Source organism: Podarcis erhardii (genome assembly GCF_964252035.2).
Source record: "Podarcis erhardii genome assembly, chromosome: 15".
Classification (NCBI taxonomy): Eukaryota; Metazoa; Chordata; class Lepidosauria; order Squamata; family Lacertidae; genus Podarcis; species Podarcis erhardii.
In genome coordinates, this window is record NC_138505.1 from 5,084,823 (window position 1) to 5,103,261 (window position 18,439).

Genomic DNA, 18,439 nt, shown 5'->3' on the forward strand with positions numbered 1-18,439 from the left:
TATTGGTTGTTAGCCGCCCTGAGCCAGGTCTTGGCTGGGGAGGGCAGGGTATAAACAAAATTATTATTATTATTATTATTATTATTATTATTATTATTATTATTATGTAGGTGTTTGCCCAGCTTCTGGAAGGAGGGTCTGATAGGGTCCTAGAGTCCCCCTCCCCAAAGCCGGGCAAACCATCACCAGACTGCCAGAGCCTTGCAGCTTCTTCCCAAAACCCGGTGCCTTGTTTACCTGGCTTAAGCCAGCGCTGCGAGGGCTGGTGGGAGGTTGTGGCCTCGCACATGGAGGCATATTACCAAGGTCTGCCCCGGTCCCCTTCGTCTCATCAGCATCAGAGGCCCGGCTGGTGGTGACAAGAGACAGGGCCTTTTCTGTGGCAGCTCCCAGACTGTGGAATTCCTTCCCGGGAAAGTCTAGACTGGCTCCCTCTTTGTTATCCTTCGACCGGCAGACTGATGCCTACCTGCTCAGACAGGCCTTTGGAAACAAAGGTTCAGATGATGCTGCTGTCTGGGCAAACACTTGTGCTCATTGGCTACATTCAAATGAAGGAAAGGTACTACATAGCGGCCTAAGCAAGTTGTGATTCCTTTTGCTGGTTAATTGGCTATAACTTTTGATAGAATACAGATAATTGAACGGACATCGTTGCATTACATTCTCCATTAAATTATCTTTCCATCGATATATAATTTTATGGCATCGTTCCAAAAAGAAGTGGTGTTATGGGCAATCAAACCTCGGAAATACACTTCCCCCCACAATTTTGGCCACTAGTGGAAATTGCAAGGGCTCAGTGTGCTCTGATGTGTTTGAAGGGCTGCTTTGAGCAAGTTGGCTTTTGTCGCCTTGCATTTTATGATGTTGCCGTTAAATGTCGTAAGCTGCCTTATGATGATGGATAGCTCTGTTGGTTAGACCATGGTGCTGGTAACGCCAAGGTCGTGGGTTCGATCCCTGTACAGGACAGCTGCATATTCCTGCATTGCAGATGCTCAGGGGTCCCTTCCAACTCTACAATTATATGCTTATATATGGATCCCGAGACAGCATCTTAAAAAGCAGAGGCATCCCCTTGCCAACAAATGTCCGTATAGTCAAAGCTATGGTTTTCCCAGTAGTGATGTATGGAAGTGAGAGCTGGACCATAAAGAAGGCTGATCGCCGAAGAATGGATGCTTTTGAATTCTGGTGCTGGAGGAGATGCTTGAGAGTCCCATGGACTGCAAGAAGATCAAACCTCTCCATTCTGAAGGAAATCAGCCCTGAGTGCTCACTGGAAGGACAGATCCTGAAGCTGAGGCTCCAGTACTTTGGCCACCTCATGAGAAGAGAAGATTCCCTTGGAAAAGACCCTGATGTTGGGAAAGATGGAGGGGACAAGGAGAAGGGGACGGCAGAGGACGAGATGGTGGGACAGTGTTCTCAAAGCTATGAACAAGAGTTTGACCAAACTGTGGGAGGCAGTGGAAGACAGGAGGGCCGGGCGTGCTCTGGTCCAGGGGGTCATGAAGAGTCGGACACGACTAAACGACTAAACAACAACAATATGGATCCGAACTTGAGGAAAAGGCGGGATGTAAATAGATTAAATCAGGGGTTCCCAAAGCAAGAGGTGGAGCTTCCTAAGGCTGGGTGGGATCACCCAGAGGGTGCCAAGAGGCATGGGGGGGGCATTGGAGGGATAAATGACTCAGACTTTGCAAAGCTGGTCCTTCTTCTTTGGCGATCCCTCGTAGCCGAGTAAGATTGTCTTCCATAAACACGGTTTTAACAATGAGTCCATAAGTGACTGTGGAGGCCAATTCTGGATCCACACGTCCTTCCACAGTGGGGACATAGGTTTCTGGGCGGGAGCTGATCATGGTGTGGATTTGCCAAGCGTGCCTTCCTCCTAGCACGTTTCTCCCTTGTGTCCTGAGTTTGAGCGTCTCAAAGCCCATGACACCTTTGGTAAAGGCTGTTCTCCAACTGGAGCACTCGCAGGCCAGTGTTTCCCAATTTTCAGTGTTTATACTACATTTTTAAAGATGTGCCTTGAGACAGTCTTTAAACCTCTTTTGTTGACCACCAGCATTACGCTTTCCATTTTCAAGTTCGGAATAGATTAATTGCTTTGGAAGACGATCATCAGGCATCCGCACAACACGACCAGTCCAACGAAGTTGATGTTGAAGAACCATTGCTTCAACACTGGTGATCTTTGCTTCTTCCAGTACACTGGTATTAGCTCGCCTGTCTTCCCAAGTGATGTGTAAAATTTTTTGGAGACACCGTTGATGGAATCTTTCGAGGCTGGTACCACTGGATCAAATCCCCCTTTTGCCAAACTAATCAAACCAAATAGTTTCCACTGGATTTTGAATAAATTTGCAACTACAGTGGTACCTCGGGTTAAGTACTTCATTCGTTCTGGAGGTCCGTACTTAACCTGAAACTGTTCTTAACCTGAAGTACCACTTTAGCTAATGGGGCCTCCTGCTGCTGCCGCGCTGCCGGAGCCTGATTTCTGTTCTCATCCTGAAGCAAAGTTCTTAACCTGAAGCACTATTTCTGGGTTAGCGGAGTCTGTAACCTGAAGCGTGTGTAACCTGAAGCGTATGTAACCTGAAGCGTATGTAACCTGAAGCGTATGTAACCTGAGGTACCACTGTAGTTGTTGCTGTTTCAATTTTTTTGGTGTGTTAGTATTTTCCCGTTACTGGGTTGTGCAAACTGTTATTCTGAATAATTCTTTGTATATAGCAGGGTAAGGGGCACTAGGCATGAGTTTGTGGAACCAAGATGGCTGTATTACATGGAGAGAGAGAGAAAGCAATTCTCCCCTCTGGCCTCTAAGCCCCCAAAGTCCCTTTTGTAACTCCCGAGTGTGTTTTCTACAGCTGCTCGGCTGTTTCCCCCCAGCTAAAACCTTCCGCACCAAATCACCGTCCCAATTAGCAAAGGAACCGGCGACGTTCCAATGAGGTTAGCATTGCGGCACTCAGCCAGGCCAGCTTGATCGTCTTTCACGGGGAGTAATCCAGTTCCATCCCGCCCCCCCCTTAAGCTCACCCAGAGTGGCCAACTCATGGGAAAGAAACAAAGGCATTGTTGATGTTGAAGGGCTGAAAAGGGCTTAGCCGTGGTGGCGGCGAAGGCCGGCTGAGATCCCTCGGCTGGGATTGGCGTTATTTGCAAGGAAGGGGGAGAAGTTCTCTTTGGTTCACGTTTAAAGGTGAACCTATCTGAATTTGCTTTTCCCAAAATGACCTGCAGAGCAAATCACGGCTACCCTTTAAAATTCGGAATTCTCTGAATTTTGCAACGCAGGCCTCTGACGAAGCAACGTGTTCAAAAATGCATATGATGGGGAAAGCATGGAGATGCTTTTTTGGGGGGTGATTGTTTCCCTAATAGTTGCGCGTGCACACACACACAATCTATCAGTGAAAATAATGTTTTAGAAAAGTATTCTAATAGGGGAAATCGCATGGGGAAATTGCACATATTGGAATAAATTTGCCTGAACATGCTGATCATTTTTCATGAGGACCAGTACCTTTTTTTAAAAAGGGTAAATAGATTTGGAAATGTTGAAAAAAGGAGAAACTGGGATGCCTGCATTGCCTGTGATGACTCTTTGGGTCTCTTCCAACAAGTCTATGAACCTACAAGACAAGCTGATATTGATGTCTTCACCTCTCCTGAGCAGCAGATAATCAAAAATGACCCCCAAATTGGAGAAAACAGTGTACCATAATAGTTAGTTCACCTGTTGGCACTCTGTTGGAGAAAATCGGAGGGGCAATGACCAAGCAGAATGGTGTGAAAGTCCCCATCTCATTGGTTCATCCCAGGCCCCTCCTACAATGGGCGGGGCTTGAGAAGCATGAGCGACGACTGGGAAATTGCAAAGACTTCATTTCCCGAAAAGTTATTTTTTAATACAAATCTTGCCCTGATAGGTTGTTCACTTGCCTCATTCATTTTTCCTAGTTGCAGAAAAACAAAGGGCTGCACCAGACGAAGCTCTACTCAGAGTAGGACCCAGTGAAATTCATGGGCTCAGGTTTAGTCATCTGTATGTCTTTTCCAATGGGTCAAACCTAGACAGCATCTTAAAAAGCAGAGACATCACCTTGTCCAACAAAGGTCCGTATAGTTAAAGCTATGGTTTTCCCAGTAGTGATGTATGGAAGTGGGAACTGGACCATAAAGAAGGCTGATCGCCGAAGAATTGATGCTTTTGAATTTCGGTGCTGGAGGAGACTCTTGAGAGTCCCATGGACTGCAAGAAGATCAGAACTCTCCATTCTGAAGGAAATCAGCCCTGAGTGCTCACTGGAAGGACAGATCCTGAAGCTGAGGCTCCAAGACTTTGGCCACCTCATGAGAAGAGAAGACTCCTTGGAAAAGACTCTGATGTTGGGAAAGATGGAAGGCACAAGGAGAAGGGGACGACAGAGGACGAGATGGTTGGACAGTGTTCTCAAAGCTACCAGCATGAGTTTGACCAGACTGCGGGAGGCAGTGGAAGACAGAAGTGCCTGGCGTGCTCTGGTCCAGGGGGCCATGAAGAGGCGGACACGACTAAACAACTAAACAACAACAACAACAATGTATTTTCCAATGGGTCGGGCTAACTGTTTGGTGGTGGCGGCGAATTTTCATTCCAAGGTGCAGGAAAACAACTGCCGAACCCTCCAACCATGCTGCTGTCATTTTAAGCTCTGAGGCCACCGGAATGACAATTGTGCCAGGCAGGGAAAAAGCAAACAGCTTTATCCTTGCTTCCCCGCATGGAAAGAAAACTTTTGCAGCCAGCGCAGAGCCAGGCGAGCGCTTGAATTCAGATGCAAAGGAGCGTGTGATGTGTTTACCCTGCCTTGCATGGGGGGGCGGGGGGCGGCCATTCAGAAGCAAACCTCTTTCACAGAAAGAGAGGGGAACTGACTTGCCTTTTCGCCTTTTTTTTTGGTGAGGAAAAAACGTCCTTTATTACTGGTGGAACTGGTGCCAACGCTAGGAAGCAGATGAGGACAGGCAAAAAACTCTTTGTGGGTGGCAGCGCGGTGGACAGTGGCACAGATTTTGGGGATTGTCAGATGCAGGCTGTGTATTCATCAGGGTCAGTTTTTGTGGTTAATTTGAATAAAAAAAATTTCTGGTCGCATGCTTTTTCATTTTTTACGTATGCTGGCTTAGAAACTCCAGAATTTAAAGCAGTTTAGAAATATTGATGGATGGTCCTTCCAGCTTACTAACTTTGATGACCTGCAACGTTTAAATTTTGCCATCCGCTAATGCAACAGCACTTGAAAGAGAACTACCTGGAAATGATTTACAGATGGTATTTAACTCCGAGTAGATTTGCTAAGATGTATAGGGCTGAATTAGTCAAATGCTGGAAATGCAATAAGGCTGAGTCCTATCATATGTGGTGGAATTGTAAAAGGGTATTGGGAAATGATCCATAATGAATCGGAAAAAACGTTTAAAAGCACTTTTTCAAAAAAACAAACAAATCAGAGTCCTTTTTGTTGGGGATAATTCAGACAGAAATTCCCAGGTGTCAAAAAATAATATTTACGTATGCTACTACTACTGCGGTCCATGTTTTGTTAGCCCAAAAATGGAAAACAAGCGAGGTCCCAACCAAAGAAGAATGGCACCTTGAACTGATGGAATATGCACAGCTTGCAGACTTAAATTATAGAATAAGAGAACAAGAAGAATATACATTTAAAGAAGATTGGAAAATGTTTATTGAATATATGGGTGAAGATTGTGTACATATGAAAACATTGGCAGCATTAAGATAAATTCAGCAGTGTAAATAAGTTTTGATGGGCGTAAAAAATCAACACTGAGTGGTTTAGTTGATGTAAAATATGCAGGGATCTATGGCATGCAAACTGAACCATGGAAAGGGAAGAAGGGAAGTCACTGATATTTTAAAGTTGTTTAAATGAAGATTCCAAAATGTGAAATAGAAAAACTTAATAAAAATTAAATGATAGAGAGAAAAGAGAGAGAGAGAGAGAGATGGCTCAAAGTTGTGCATTTACCAACTCCTGATTTTCCCTAAAAACAGAATAAGAGCCTGCAGGATCAGGCCAAAGGCCCATCTGATCCAGCATCCTGTTCTCACAGTGGCCAAACAGATGCCTCTTTTGGGAAACCCACAAGCAGGACTTGAACACAGGACCGATTCTCCTCTCCTGTGGTTTCCATCAATAGCCTCCCCCCCCCCAATCTGCCTGATCCATTTTTTAAAGCCATTCATATTGGCAGTCATCGCTGCTTCCTGTGGCAGGGAGTTCCATAGTTTAACTATGCGCCGTGTGAAGAAGGATGCTCTTTTATCTGCCCCGAATCTCTCCTCCCCACAAGCACGTTGCTGCCTCAGTGGTCAGTGTTTATGTTAAGTTGTGGGCGAACATATCAGACGACACAGCGATTCTTCAAACAGCTCTTGTTTATTCACAGGCCAGAACAGAACTGAACTGAAGGGTTCAGTCAGCCTGCTTATATAGAGCTCCAGTACAACGTAACTGTAACAATTTTCTAAAACTATCCAATCACTGAACGCCATTTTCGACCCCTTATTTGCATAGCTATCTACAGTATCCCCCTGCTGGCCCAGGGTGAGAACTTCAGTACGTAACAGTTTATATTCTTCCTTCTCAGGGTCCCACGGACAGGAGCACTGGCCGGACACTTACCCAGACTGTGGGTGGAAAGCTCAGTCCCCTATCGATATTGAGATGGGTACAGTCCAATACGACCCTTCCTTGCCTCCGGTTGAGACGTCGGGGTATCGGAATCCAGGAGGCGACGACTTCACCCTAATAAATAATGGACACACAGGTGAGGCTGTTTATGGGACTTAAAGGCAGTCCCTCTTTTCCCCAACCCCATCTGCCATCTGTATTTTCTATTTTCCTGGGGTTAGGGAATGCTCCCTGCCAGAGTGCTGCAGGATAGAAAGGCAGATTTGATACATAAAAATAGAAAAAATATAAGAAGCTAGCACATGTCTGTCATGTATAATCACCTTGTTGAAGAGCGGTCGGCCCATGGCTACAGCCCAGGCCTGCAAAATCTCAGATGCCAGGAAGACTTCCCTCCACGTCGCCATGGAGACTTCTGTACCAGGGAAGATGCTGGTCCGTTACCGTGGCGACAAAATGTGGCCAGTTGTTCACCTGGCAACTCCAGGGCAAGATCCATTCTCCTTGCACATGCGAATAATAATCCTTCTTCTTGTAATGAAGGGCTAAAGAAAGCAATGGTTCTTCCATTCCAACAACAGACCTTCCAAGTGTCCTTATTTTCCAGGGACATCCCTAATTTAGAGAAGCTGTTCCGGTTTCTGATTTGATCCTGGAATGTCCCGCTTTTCCTTAGGGCATCCCTATTTTCCTTGGAAAAATGTTGGAGGGTATGCAGTTATCTGACCCCCAAGCCGTCTGAAGCCAATCCTGTATAGGGAAGTTTTTTTAAAAAATGTTTAATGTTTTATTATGTTTTTATATACAGTCATACCTCGGGTTGCGAACATGACCCGGAAGGCACGTTTGCAACCCACAGCATGTGCTTGATGCACTTATGTGCACGTGCATGATGTCATTTTGTGCTTCTGCGCTTGCGCAAGCATGAAAGTAACCCGTTCCGGTACTTTCAGGTTTGGCACTGTCCGCAACCCGAAAATGCGCAACCCGCAGCGTTCATAACCTGAGGTATGACTGTATATAGCCCAGAATGGCTGGGGCAACCCAGTAAGACGTGTGGGGTATAAATAATAGAATTATCATTATGGAATGGGACGTCCCTGTTTTCGTCGGAGGAAGGTTGGAGGGTTTGCAACCACCAGACTGAAGACCTTGTGGCTTCTTTCCCTCTCCCTCTCTCTCTTGCAGTGCAGATGTCTCTGCCCCCAAGCATGCAACTGCACGGTTTGCCCAAGATGTTTACGGCTGTTCAGCTGCACCTTCACTGGGGAAGTAAGGAGAGCCTGGAAGGGTCAGAGCACAAGATGGACGGAAGGCCCTTCCCGGCAGAAGTAAGTAGGCCAGAGCAAAACATTCACACTCCTCCAAATTTTGCACTGTAGTTCTGCAGCCAAGTCACATGTACGAAAAGGCATATACGAAAAAAGGGACCCCTGACCGTTAGGTCCAGTCGTGGCCGACTCTGGGGTCGCGGCACTCATCTCGTTTTACTGGCCAAGGAAGCCGGTGTACAGCTTCCGGGTCATGTGGCCAGCATGACTAAGCCACTTCTGGTGAACCAGAGCAGTGCAGGGAAACGCCATTTACCTTCCCGCTGGAGCGGTACCTATTTATCTACTTGCACTTTGATGTGCTTTCGAACTGCCAGGTGGGCAGGAGCCGGGACCGAGCAACGGGAGCTCACCCCATCGCGGGGATTCGAACCGCCAACCTTCTGATTGACAAGTCCTAGGCTCTGTGGTTAAACCCAAAGCGCCACCCGCGTCCCTATATATACTAAAGTATATATACTAAAGTACGCACAAAAATTGATATAATGGGGAAATGACACGCAAAAAGGTTTAACTTGAGGAGGCTTTGCAGAAACAAGCATGTTAGGCAAAATTGCATGTAGTTATTTCGTTTTATCAGATATTTATTTATTCTTGCGGCCCACACTTCAAGGTGGCGTACACATGTCTCCTCCCCATTTAACCTTCTCAACAACCTGTGAGGTAGGTCAGGCTGAGAGGCAGGGACTACTTCCACCCCACACCTCCTTCCAGGTCATACACTGAGTTTCCTGGCTGAGCAGGGATTGGAGTCCTGGTTTCTTCAGTGCTCTAACCACACGGACTCTCTAAAAACGTATGAATCAGGAGAAATCGGTGCTAAATCTTTGCCGGTGAATTTTCACGGGGAACTTAAAAATAGATTCTCAAGTGAATGCGGAGAGAAGAAGAAGAGTTTGGATTTGATATCCCACCTTTCACTCCCCTTCAGGAGTCTCAAAGCGGCTCACAACCTCCTTTTCACTTCCTCCCCCACAACAAACACTCTGTGAGGTGAGTGGGGCTGAGAGACTTCAGAGAAGTGTGACTGGCCCAAAGTCACCCAGCAGCTGCATGTGGAGGAGCGGGGAATCGAACCCGGTTCACCAGATTACAAGTCTACTGCTCTTAACCACTTCACCACACTGAACTTATGATTGGAAAAATCTGAAGATGAAGGACACTGGAACTGACAAGTTCACTTCTCCCTCCCTCTTTCACACACACTTGTTTTATTTTTATTTTTACAAAACTGCACTTTCGTAGAAAATATAACCAGGTAGCGTGCGACGAAAAAGCATGACGCAGGAGATTTAGCGTCCTTCCTCTCCTCTGAGCAGCTTCAGGCCCTGAAATGGGAGGCCGAGCCATGTTTGCAAATTTGTGTAATTGCTCCAGAAAGATGGAGGACTTTGGCCGGATTTAAGATCCCTCCAGTTCACGGAGGGGCGGTGGGGGATTAATGAGGGCAACCCGGGACAGTGAGAATTAAGAGCGCGGGAAGAAAGAAGGGAGGGAAATGGCTGAAGTTCTTTTGTCAGAGCAAGCGCTGAAGGAGACCTGGGCTGACCCAGCCATGGCAGCAGTAGATGGGTAACCGGCTTAAAACTCACAGCAGACGCCACAAGGGCTGAGGGAATCAGAAACGCCTTGGGTGGGGGGGATAGGGCTGCTGTGGGACATTTTTGCACCCGGGGCAGGACGACGGCTCATCCTTGTACAGTGGTACCTCGCAAGACGAATGCCTCGAAAGACGAAAAACTCGCAAAACGAAAGAGTTTTTCGTTTTTTGAGTTGCTTCGCAAGACGGATTTCCCTATGGGCTTGCTTCGCAAGACGGAAACGTCTTGCAAGTTTGTTTCCTTTGTCTTGCAAGTTTGTTTCCTTTTCTTAAAACCTTGCATTCACTTCGAGGAGCAACTCATAGCACGCGGTGTGGTAGCTTTTTTTGAGGTTTTTGAAGACTTTGGTGATTTTTGAAACTTTTCCAAAGTCCGTGCTTCGCAAGACGAAAAAATCGCAAGACGAAAAAACTCGCGGAACGAATTAATTTCGTCTTGCGAGGCACCACTGTAATTTTCTTCCCTGCTATGGAAGGCTGTTTGTTCGCAGTGCATTTGGACGCCCCTTAAGATGTCACTGCCGGTGACATCATACGACGGTTCCTGAGACCGGGAAGCAGGCTTTCTTCTCGTGTTTTTGGACGCCATTTTGAAATCAAGATGGCTGACTGGACCGTCGAAGCGGGCACTGATTTTAACCGCCGATTTCAAAAGCACGCTGGTTTTAACCACCAGTTTAAAAACTGTCCTGATTTTCACTGCTCATTTCAGAACCTTTGCTGATTTTCACCGCAGAAAGTGCGCCGGTTTTAAGCACCGCTTTCAAAACTGCCCCGGGTTCAAAAAATTGGACCGATTTTGTTTGTTTGTTTCTTAGAATTCCCGAGCATCACTAGGTTTGAAGCTGCTGGTTTATTACATTTATCTATTGCTTCTTGCACAAAAGTGCCTGAAAGTTGTGATAGGAATTTTATGGTCTTAGATGTATGATAATGTTCATAAGTGTACCAACCAAGCACATGCATAGATCAGTACAGGAAGGCCAACCTGGAACCATTTTGATTCCTAAACTGAGCAAATGTTTTCTCTGCAAGGTCAAACTGGAAAAGCCTCCCCATTGTCTTTTCCTTCACAAATCCTGTCTTAAGGGCACATTTAAGATATGAATAGGGTGTGAGCCTGTGACCTGGCCCAGGAACTAAGTATTTATCATTACAAAAGACTGGCCAGGCTCCCCAGGCAATCCAATCAGACAGACAGGAGATAAACAAGAAGAGGAGAAAAACAACATTCAAATTTCTGTTTAGATCGCCTTTTCTGTGATGTAGGTATGATGTATCTGAGGGTTAGTCTTAGGTTACACCCCTTCTGTGATGTATGTATGATGTTTCTGGGGGTGGTCTTGATCTACAGGGGGGCAATTTCAAAAGTCTTTATAAGGCCTTGCATGCCAATTTTCTGGGTTCCTCCTCTCTCCTGCGGGTGAGGGGAGCACCCTGTTGCAACAGATCAATAAAGATCAGGTTTATTAGCTCCTCTGCTTCTCAATATTCTCTGGTTGGCCTCTGTTATCTTCTCCTACCAATAGGGAACCTATGTAAGGACTCTATATGGGCTCTTGGATACCCCATAAGGGTATTGGACTTGGGCAAAAAAAATGAGAGGCACAAATACAAGATGGGTGACACCTGGCTTGAGAGCAGTACATGTGAAAAGGATCTAGGAGTCTTGGTTGACCACAAACTTGACATGAGCCAACAGTGTGACGCGGCAGCTAAAAAAGCCAATGCAATTCTGGGCTGCATCAATAGGAGTATAGCATCTAGATCAAGGGAAGTAATAGTGCCACTGTATTCTGCTCTGGTCAGACCTCACCTGGAGTACTGTGTCCAGTTCTGGGCACCACAGTTCAAGAAGGACACTGACAAACTGGAATGGGTCCAGAGGAGGGCAACCAAAATGGTCAAAGGCCTGGAAACAATGCCTTATGAGGAACGGCTAAGGGAGCTGGGCATGTTTAGCCTGGAGAAGAGGAGGCTAAGGGGTGATATGATAGCCATGTTCAAATATTTAAAGGATGTCACATAGAGGAGGGAGAAAGGTTGTTTTCTGCTGCTCCAGAGAAGCGGACACGGAGCAATGGATCCAAACTACAAGAAAGAAGATTCCAGCTAAACATTAGGAAGAACTTCCTGACAGTAAGAGCTGTTCGACAGTGGAATTTGCTGCCAAGGAGTGTGGTGGAGTCTCCTTCTTTGGAGGTCTTTAAGCAGAGGCTTGACAACCATATGTCAGGAGTGCTCTGATGGTGTTTCCTGCTTGGCAGGGGGTTGGACTCGATGGCCCTTGTGGTCTCTTCCAACTCTATGATTCTATGAAAAGGGCAGATTTTTGTTTACAACAAAGTGACTTACAGTGCAAGAATGGAAATAATAATCGCAGGTGATCTGTGGCCCTAGCTAAGCCACATGCACTAGATCTCCTGATTCTCTCAATCTCTCTCTCTCTTTTTCTCTCTCAGCTTCACGTTGTCCATTACAACTCAGAGAAGTATAGCAACGTGAGTTTGGCAATGCACCACCCAGATGGGCTGGCGGTCTTGGGCGTTTTCCTGGAGGTAAGCGTTACAATAGCAAAGCCACAATGCACCCGAAAAGCTGCCCATATGAAGCTTGTGTATGTTCTCTGGGGCAGGGACCTCTCAGGGCATCACAGAAATAAGTAAATAACAATAGCTCACCCGTCCGGTCTCCTCTCTCCCCAATGTGTCTGGCAGGCCGGCGATGCGGAGAACCCTGCCTACGATCACATCCTGGACCTCCTGGATAAGATCCAGTACGCAGGTGAATCGTTCCTCTAGAGCAATCAGGGCAGGCAGGTTGTGTGTGTGTGTGAAATGGGATTTGGAATGTGAAAAGGAGCAGCGTTTGAAAAAGGAGGACCCGTCTAGTCCAGCATCCCATTCGCCCAGTGGTCAAATACCTCTAAGCACCTAGGAATGACGATAGACTGCCTCTGGAGCTGGAGGCTTCATTAGAAAAGCCCTGCTGGATCAAGCTAATGGCACACAGTGTGCTGGGCCTGGGGGTAACCCGAGTAATGAGGTCCAGGTCTGGTCCCGAATCCAAGGGTTCCACGAGGAGTCAGTCCGACAGGACCAAGGCAAGAAACCAGGCAAGGTCAGGCACCAGATCCACAGGCAGGTTCTGGCAAACAGCAATGTTGCTCTTGCAACTTGGGGCGGGGTCCGACAGCCTTTTATCTCTGTCGGGATAGCGGCAGGTCCTGATCCCCCGGTGACTCACCTCCTGAGTACTCAGGTCTCTCCTTCTCTCAGACCTGAGTCTTTGCAGCTCGGGAGACGTTGGTGGGTTACTAGACCCAGGGGCCGTCTCAGCCTCCCCTGACCCAACCGGCAGTGGAGCAGCTGTAAGCGATGGCCCAGCTGGAGGCAACGAGGGAATCCCTGCATCTGGAGCCAGGGCAGGCTCAGGCCCCGGACTCGGCCCAGCTGGTGCTTGTTGCAGGGGAACCTGTGCAGACTGGGGCTCTTCAGGATCAGGCCCCAGGCTTGGTTCAGTTGCCACCTGAGGCAGAGGATCTGGTGCGGACTGAGACTCCTCTGGTTCCAAGCCCGAGCCTGAGTCCGAGTCCCAGTCCATCACACATAGAATCAGAGAATTGTAGGGACGCGGGTGGCGCTGTGGGTTCTCGTTGACATCTGGTGGGAGGGCGTTCCACAGGGCAGGCACCACCACCGAGAAGGCCCTCTGCCTGGTTCCCTGTAGCTTTGCTTCTCGCAGCAGGGGAACCACCAGAAGGCCCTCGGAGCTGGACCTCAGCGTCCGGGCAGAATGATGGGGGTGGAGACGGTCCCTCAGATATACTGGACCGAGGTCGTTTAGGGCTTTCATGGTCAACACCAACACTTTGAATTGTGCTCAAAAACATACTGGGAGCCAATAGGTCTTTCAGGACTGGTGTTACGTGGTCTCGGCGGCCGCTCCCAGTCACCAGTCTAGCTGCCGCATTCTGGATTAGTTGTCGTTTCCAGGTCACCTTCAAAGGTAGCCCTACATAGAGCGCATTGCAGTAGTCCAAGCGGGAGATAACCAGAGCATGCACCGCTCTGGCAAGACAGACTGTGGGCAGGGAGGGTCTCATCCTGTGTACCAGATGGAGCTGATAAACAGCCACTGAAGCTGTCCTGTTGCGGTATGGGTGCTTCATTCTCCTCCTTTTTCCTCTTCTCACATCTCCCGGACAGAACAGAAAACCACTGTTGCCCCATTCAACGTCCGCGACCTCCTGCCAGTACATTTGGGCCACTTTTTCCGCTACAATGGCTCTCTGACCACCCCGCCGTGCTTCCAGAGCGTGCTGTGGACTGTCTTTCACCAGCCCGTCCAGCTCTCGGCTGCCCAGGTACCTTCTCTGCCACACACAAACCCTTAGGCTCACCCCTGAAAACCCAGAGCGATGTTCAGTGCTAGGTGAGTGGGGAAGAGTGGCACTGGAAATTTAGAATCATGGGAAAGGGACCCAGCGGTCCTCTAGCCTGACCCCAGAAATGCCAGAATCTTACCTTACCCTTGGTTTTGTACCCATTTCACAGCCACAGAGAATCCTGGGGGTTGTAGCTCGTGAGCCGGTGTGGCATAGTGGTTGGAGTGCCAGACTAGGACCCGGGAAACCCAAGGTTCAAATCCATGAAGCTTGCTGGGTGTGGCTTTGAGGCCAGTCACAGCCTCTCAGCCTGGCCTATCTCACAGGGTTTGAGGGGATTAAATAAGGAGCGGGCTTTTAACTATGGAAAGGTCAGTTCCTTGGGTGACTCTGGGTCAACAAGCAGAGATTTATTTGGGGGGACAGGTGGAGAGTTCCTCCTCCCACAGTACAGAAACAGGGTTGCCACAAGTTCACCTTTATCTACCTCTTCTCTTCCAGCTAGAGAAGCTACAGAAATCTGTCTATAGTACGGCGGAAGGTGAAGCCCACCCAGAGCTCCTCGTGGATAATTTCCGGGCTCCGCAATCCTTGAATGGCCGAGTGGTTCTTGCCTCTTTCCCTGTGGGTGAGTGCCAACTTCTTGTGCAGGAAAATTCTGCTTAAACACACATAATCTCTCTGTCTGTCTCTGTAAGTTGGATAAATATTGGAGGAGATGTACATGCAAAACTCTCCCTCCAGTTGCTCACCAACCCTCCCCACAACCCCACCTTGGGGAGGTGTAAAAGGAGGGGGGGCTGGTGAGCAACCCAAGGAAAGGTAGCAGCCCCTACAACCACACAATGGAGCAGCGGGAAGAATTTCCCATGCAAAGCAATCGAGCAATTAGAATCATAGAATCGAAGACCTGGAAGGGACCCAAGGGTCATCTAGTCCAACCCCCTGTAACGCAGGAATTTCAGCTCAAGCATCCATGACACATGGACACCCTACCTCTGCTTAAAAACCTCCAAGGAAGGAGAGTCCACAACCTCACAGGGAAGTTGGTTCCACTGTCAAATGGCTCTCCCTGACAGAAAGTTATTCCTAATGTTTTGTCGGAATCTCCTTTCTTGTTACTCGAAGCAACGGGTTCGAGTCCTACCCTCCGGAGCAGGAGAAAAGAAGCTCGCTCCGTCTTCCGCGCAGTAGCCAAAGGTTTCACTCTGATGGGAGGACGGGGTGGGGTGGGGGCAGAGACGTTAAGGAACAAATAGATAAATAAAGTGAGCAGTTGGCGTAACGGCCCTTCCTTGTGCATCATGGTTGCCAACTTTTCAACCGGGGCCATGCGACTGTGCCTTTCCCAGCAGCTTTACCTGCAGCAGTTAGCAGGGGGATAGCATTTCTTTCTCTGCAAATCTGTTGATTTTTCGATGCGCTGAGCTGGTAATTGAGGGCTCCGGGAGAAGATGTTTGAGAGACTAGCAATGATTCCTCTTTCTGGGCGAAGTCTCCAGCTAGGAATGGTGGGGGGGAAACGGGCAGGGAGGTGCCGCCCTCTAGTGGACAAAGGTAGCCCAGCAGCCACAAAGGGAATATGCACAGTGAGGTTTGGGTACAGGTGATGGGTCCTGAATTTGTTAAGAGCACAGGTAGGCAAACTAAGGCCCAGGGGCCGGATCCGGCCCAATCGCCTTCTAAATCCAGCCCTCGGACGGTCCGGGAACCAGCGTGTTTTTACATGAGTAGAATGTGTCCTTTTATTTAAAATGCATCTCTGGGTTATTTATGGGACCTGCCTGGTGTTTTCACATGAGTAGAATGTGTGATTTTATTTCGGTGTGCCGCTCTGGTTCGCCAGAAGCGGCTTAGTCATGCTGGCCACATGACCTGGAAGCTGAACGCCGGCTCCCTCGGCCAATAAAGCGAGATGAGCGCCGCAACCCCAGAGTCAGCCACGACTGGACCTAATGGTCAGGGGTCCCTTTACCTTTACCTTCTTCCAGAAGGCAGAAGCTGAAAGAGATCATATATGTAATGTATCAGAACACTGAAAATTCTCCTCATTTTACCTTTCAGGGCCACCAGGATATTCTGCAGGTACATCAACTTCTTCTTCGTTCAGCGGGATGGACGGAGATGCTCTATGGAGGGGTCACCTGGAGGTGTTACCAGCGGGGTGGTGAAATTTGCAAGAATGGCAGAGGGTGGTGGCTTGACATGATGGGATGGAGGGTGGGGGCTGGGAAAGGGCTTTGGAGGGAGCCAGACACGGCCTGGGGATGGTCACAAATCCTGCAGAGTCTGGGCATGGGGCATTGAGGTGGCAGGGTGGAAGAGGCGACCGCAAATGGAAATATTTATTTAATACTTTAATATTTATTTAAACATCCCAGAGCCCTGGTTCAGTGGAAGAGCGTTTGCTGTTCATCCACGAGGTCCTGGGTTCAGTCCCCACCTCTGACATCTCCAGGAAGGGTTAGGAGAATTGTGTTCTCAGAACTGAACTACGTAGGTGGCTGGGCGGCAGAAAGGAGAGTTTCCTATATCCCAGGAGAGAGAGAACAGCGCTCTCCATTCTCTTCTTCAGAGTTTCAAGCAAGTATGTAAAGAAATAGCCTCTTCAGCTGCTCCACTGCGCTAGTCCTCTTTGAGGAAACTACGCACATTCCACCCCATGCCCCTGGCCAACTTGGGACTCTGTATTTTATTTATTGAACAGAATTTATACACCGCTTATGAGGACAAAAGGCCTCTAAGAGGTTTGTAGGAGACAGTCTAAAATATTCAGAAGAAGAAACATGAATGGCGCTCTCTCTCGCTCTCTCTCTTTCTCCCTTCCAGGTGAGATTGTGGCCATCATTTTCGGGGTGATTTTGGGTTGCCTGGGCATTTTCCTCGCCGGCTGGATTGTGGCGAAGAGAATACGGTGAGATGCGGACACAGACTGAGGCCGAGCTGGTTCCTTCTTCCGGCAGGAGGTATCCCCCCTGGTTAACTTGATGCCAAAAAAACAACAAGTGGTACCCCAGACATGCCCCCCCAAGGAGATGGGTGCTAATTTGGGGTCAGGGCTGTGGTGCCTCTTAAGAGCCTATCAGGCCTGGGGAACTCCCATTAGGCTCAGCAAGTGACAATGGGAATTGTAGTTCAGCCGGCGCCTTAGAGCAGCTGCTGTAGAATCTCAAGAAGTTATTTCTGCTGCCTCCCTGACTTTCGCCCTCCCTCCTTCTCAACCAGGGAGAAGAGGATGCAGGAACAAAAGGGCGTCGTCTTCACGTCTTCTTCCCGGCGAGCCGTTCTGGACTGACACCTTGACTCGTGGCGCAAACAGGCTCCCTCTGAACCATCTCCTCTTCCTTTGCCCTGACACACACACACACAAATTACGCATTTTGCAGGGCCAGGAAGGGCAGTGGATGAGGCCACAGAAATTTGGCCCTCCCGATGTTGAGGAACTACAACTCCCACCCCCTTCCCTTGGCGGGAGTTGTAGTTCGACAGCACCCGGGTCGCCAAAGGTCTCCCCACCTCTGCTTTGTCCAGAGGGCAGGAATTTAGGGCGGCCTTTCTCTCAAGCAGCTGCCCTCCAGATAATGTACTCCGATTCCCATCAGCCAGTGCAACCGACGAGTTGAGGAAGTTTACAGGGTCAACATCTGGAGGAGCAAGGCTGATAAGAAGGGAGGAAAATCCAGGTTGTTTAAAAAGAAAATTTTTTGGCAGTCTGCTAGGTTTGACAAGGAACAGATGTACAAAGAGTTTTGGGTTTGTCCAGTTTGCGATTTCTTTCCACCCGGGGAAAAAAAAAAAACCCCAGAATCAGATACATTCTTGTTATTTTCATGGATTTAATACACCCACACATACACGCCACATTTCTTCCTGGAGCCAGTTGCAAACAGATGTAGACTGAGTCCTCTTTTGAGCAGATCGTTTCCATCTAACCACTTTATAAAAGAAATAAAAGTCCCTTCCCCTCTTTTTGCCCCAATGACTGCATACTGTTTTGGATTTGGGGTGGGGGAAAGGGAGGTGGTGAGACAAGGGGAGATGGGGCACAAATCTATTTTGGGGAGGCAGTGTGGGGTAACGGTTAGTGTGTCGGAACCGGGAAGAGACCTGGGTTGAAATCCCTGCTTGGACATAAAATGGGTGAACTTAGGCCGGTAGCTGCCTGTCGGCCTACCTCACCAGTTTGTTGTGTGCGTTAAAAGATGAGGGGGGAGAACCAGGTTTGCCACCTATATCGATGGAAGGAATGGATGAATATTGGGGGATATAAACGTGGATTTGGAGGACAGCTGGTCCAAACCTTTGCTCATTTTATGCTTGCTTGGGATTAGCGCTACGAGACCTTTTGGGGATGGTCTGTTAGCTTAGGTAGCATGAGCAAAGCTAATAATAATAATAA

General features: G+C 48.3%; 1 protein-coding gene across 2 annotated transcripts in view; it reads left to right on the forward strand.

Moving 5' to 3' along the window:
- CA14 (carbonic anhydrase 14) overlaps positions 1–18,005 on the forward strand; it is a 28,862-nt gene extending 10,857 nt beyond the window's left edge. Inside the window, exons 3-11 of one of the 2 annotated variants that reach the window (XM_081841288.1) lie at positions 6,679–6,858; positions 7,911–8,053; positions 12,116–12,211; positions 12,371–12,437; positions 13,862–14,019; positions 14,542–14,668; positions 16,105–16,125; positions 16,870–16,954; positions 17,266–18,005. In XM_081841288.1, the coding sequence (XP_081697414.1) occupies positions 6,679–6,858; positions 7,911–8,053; positions 12,116–12,211; positions 12,371–12,437; positions 13,862–14,019; positions 14,542–14,668; positions 16,105–16,125; positions 16,870–16,954; positions 17,266–17,335 (947 nt within the window). In that variant the 3' untranslated portion in view covers positions 17,336–18,005. Of the gene's footprint in view, positions 1–6,678; positions 6,859–7,910; positions 8,054–12,115; positions 12,212–12,370; positions 12,438–13,861; positions 14,020–14,541; positions 14,669–16,104; positions 16,126–16,869; positions 17,007–17,265 lie in introns of both variants that reach the window. The other variant, XM_081841289.1, reaches the window with a different exon arrangement.
- Positions 18,006–18,439: the final 434 nt, after the last annotated feature.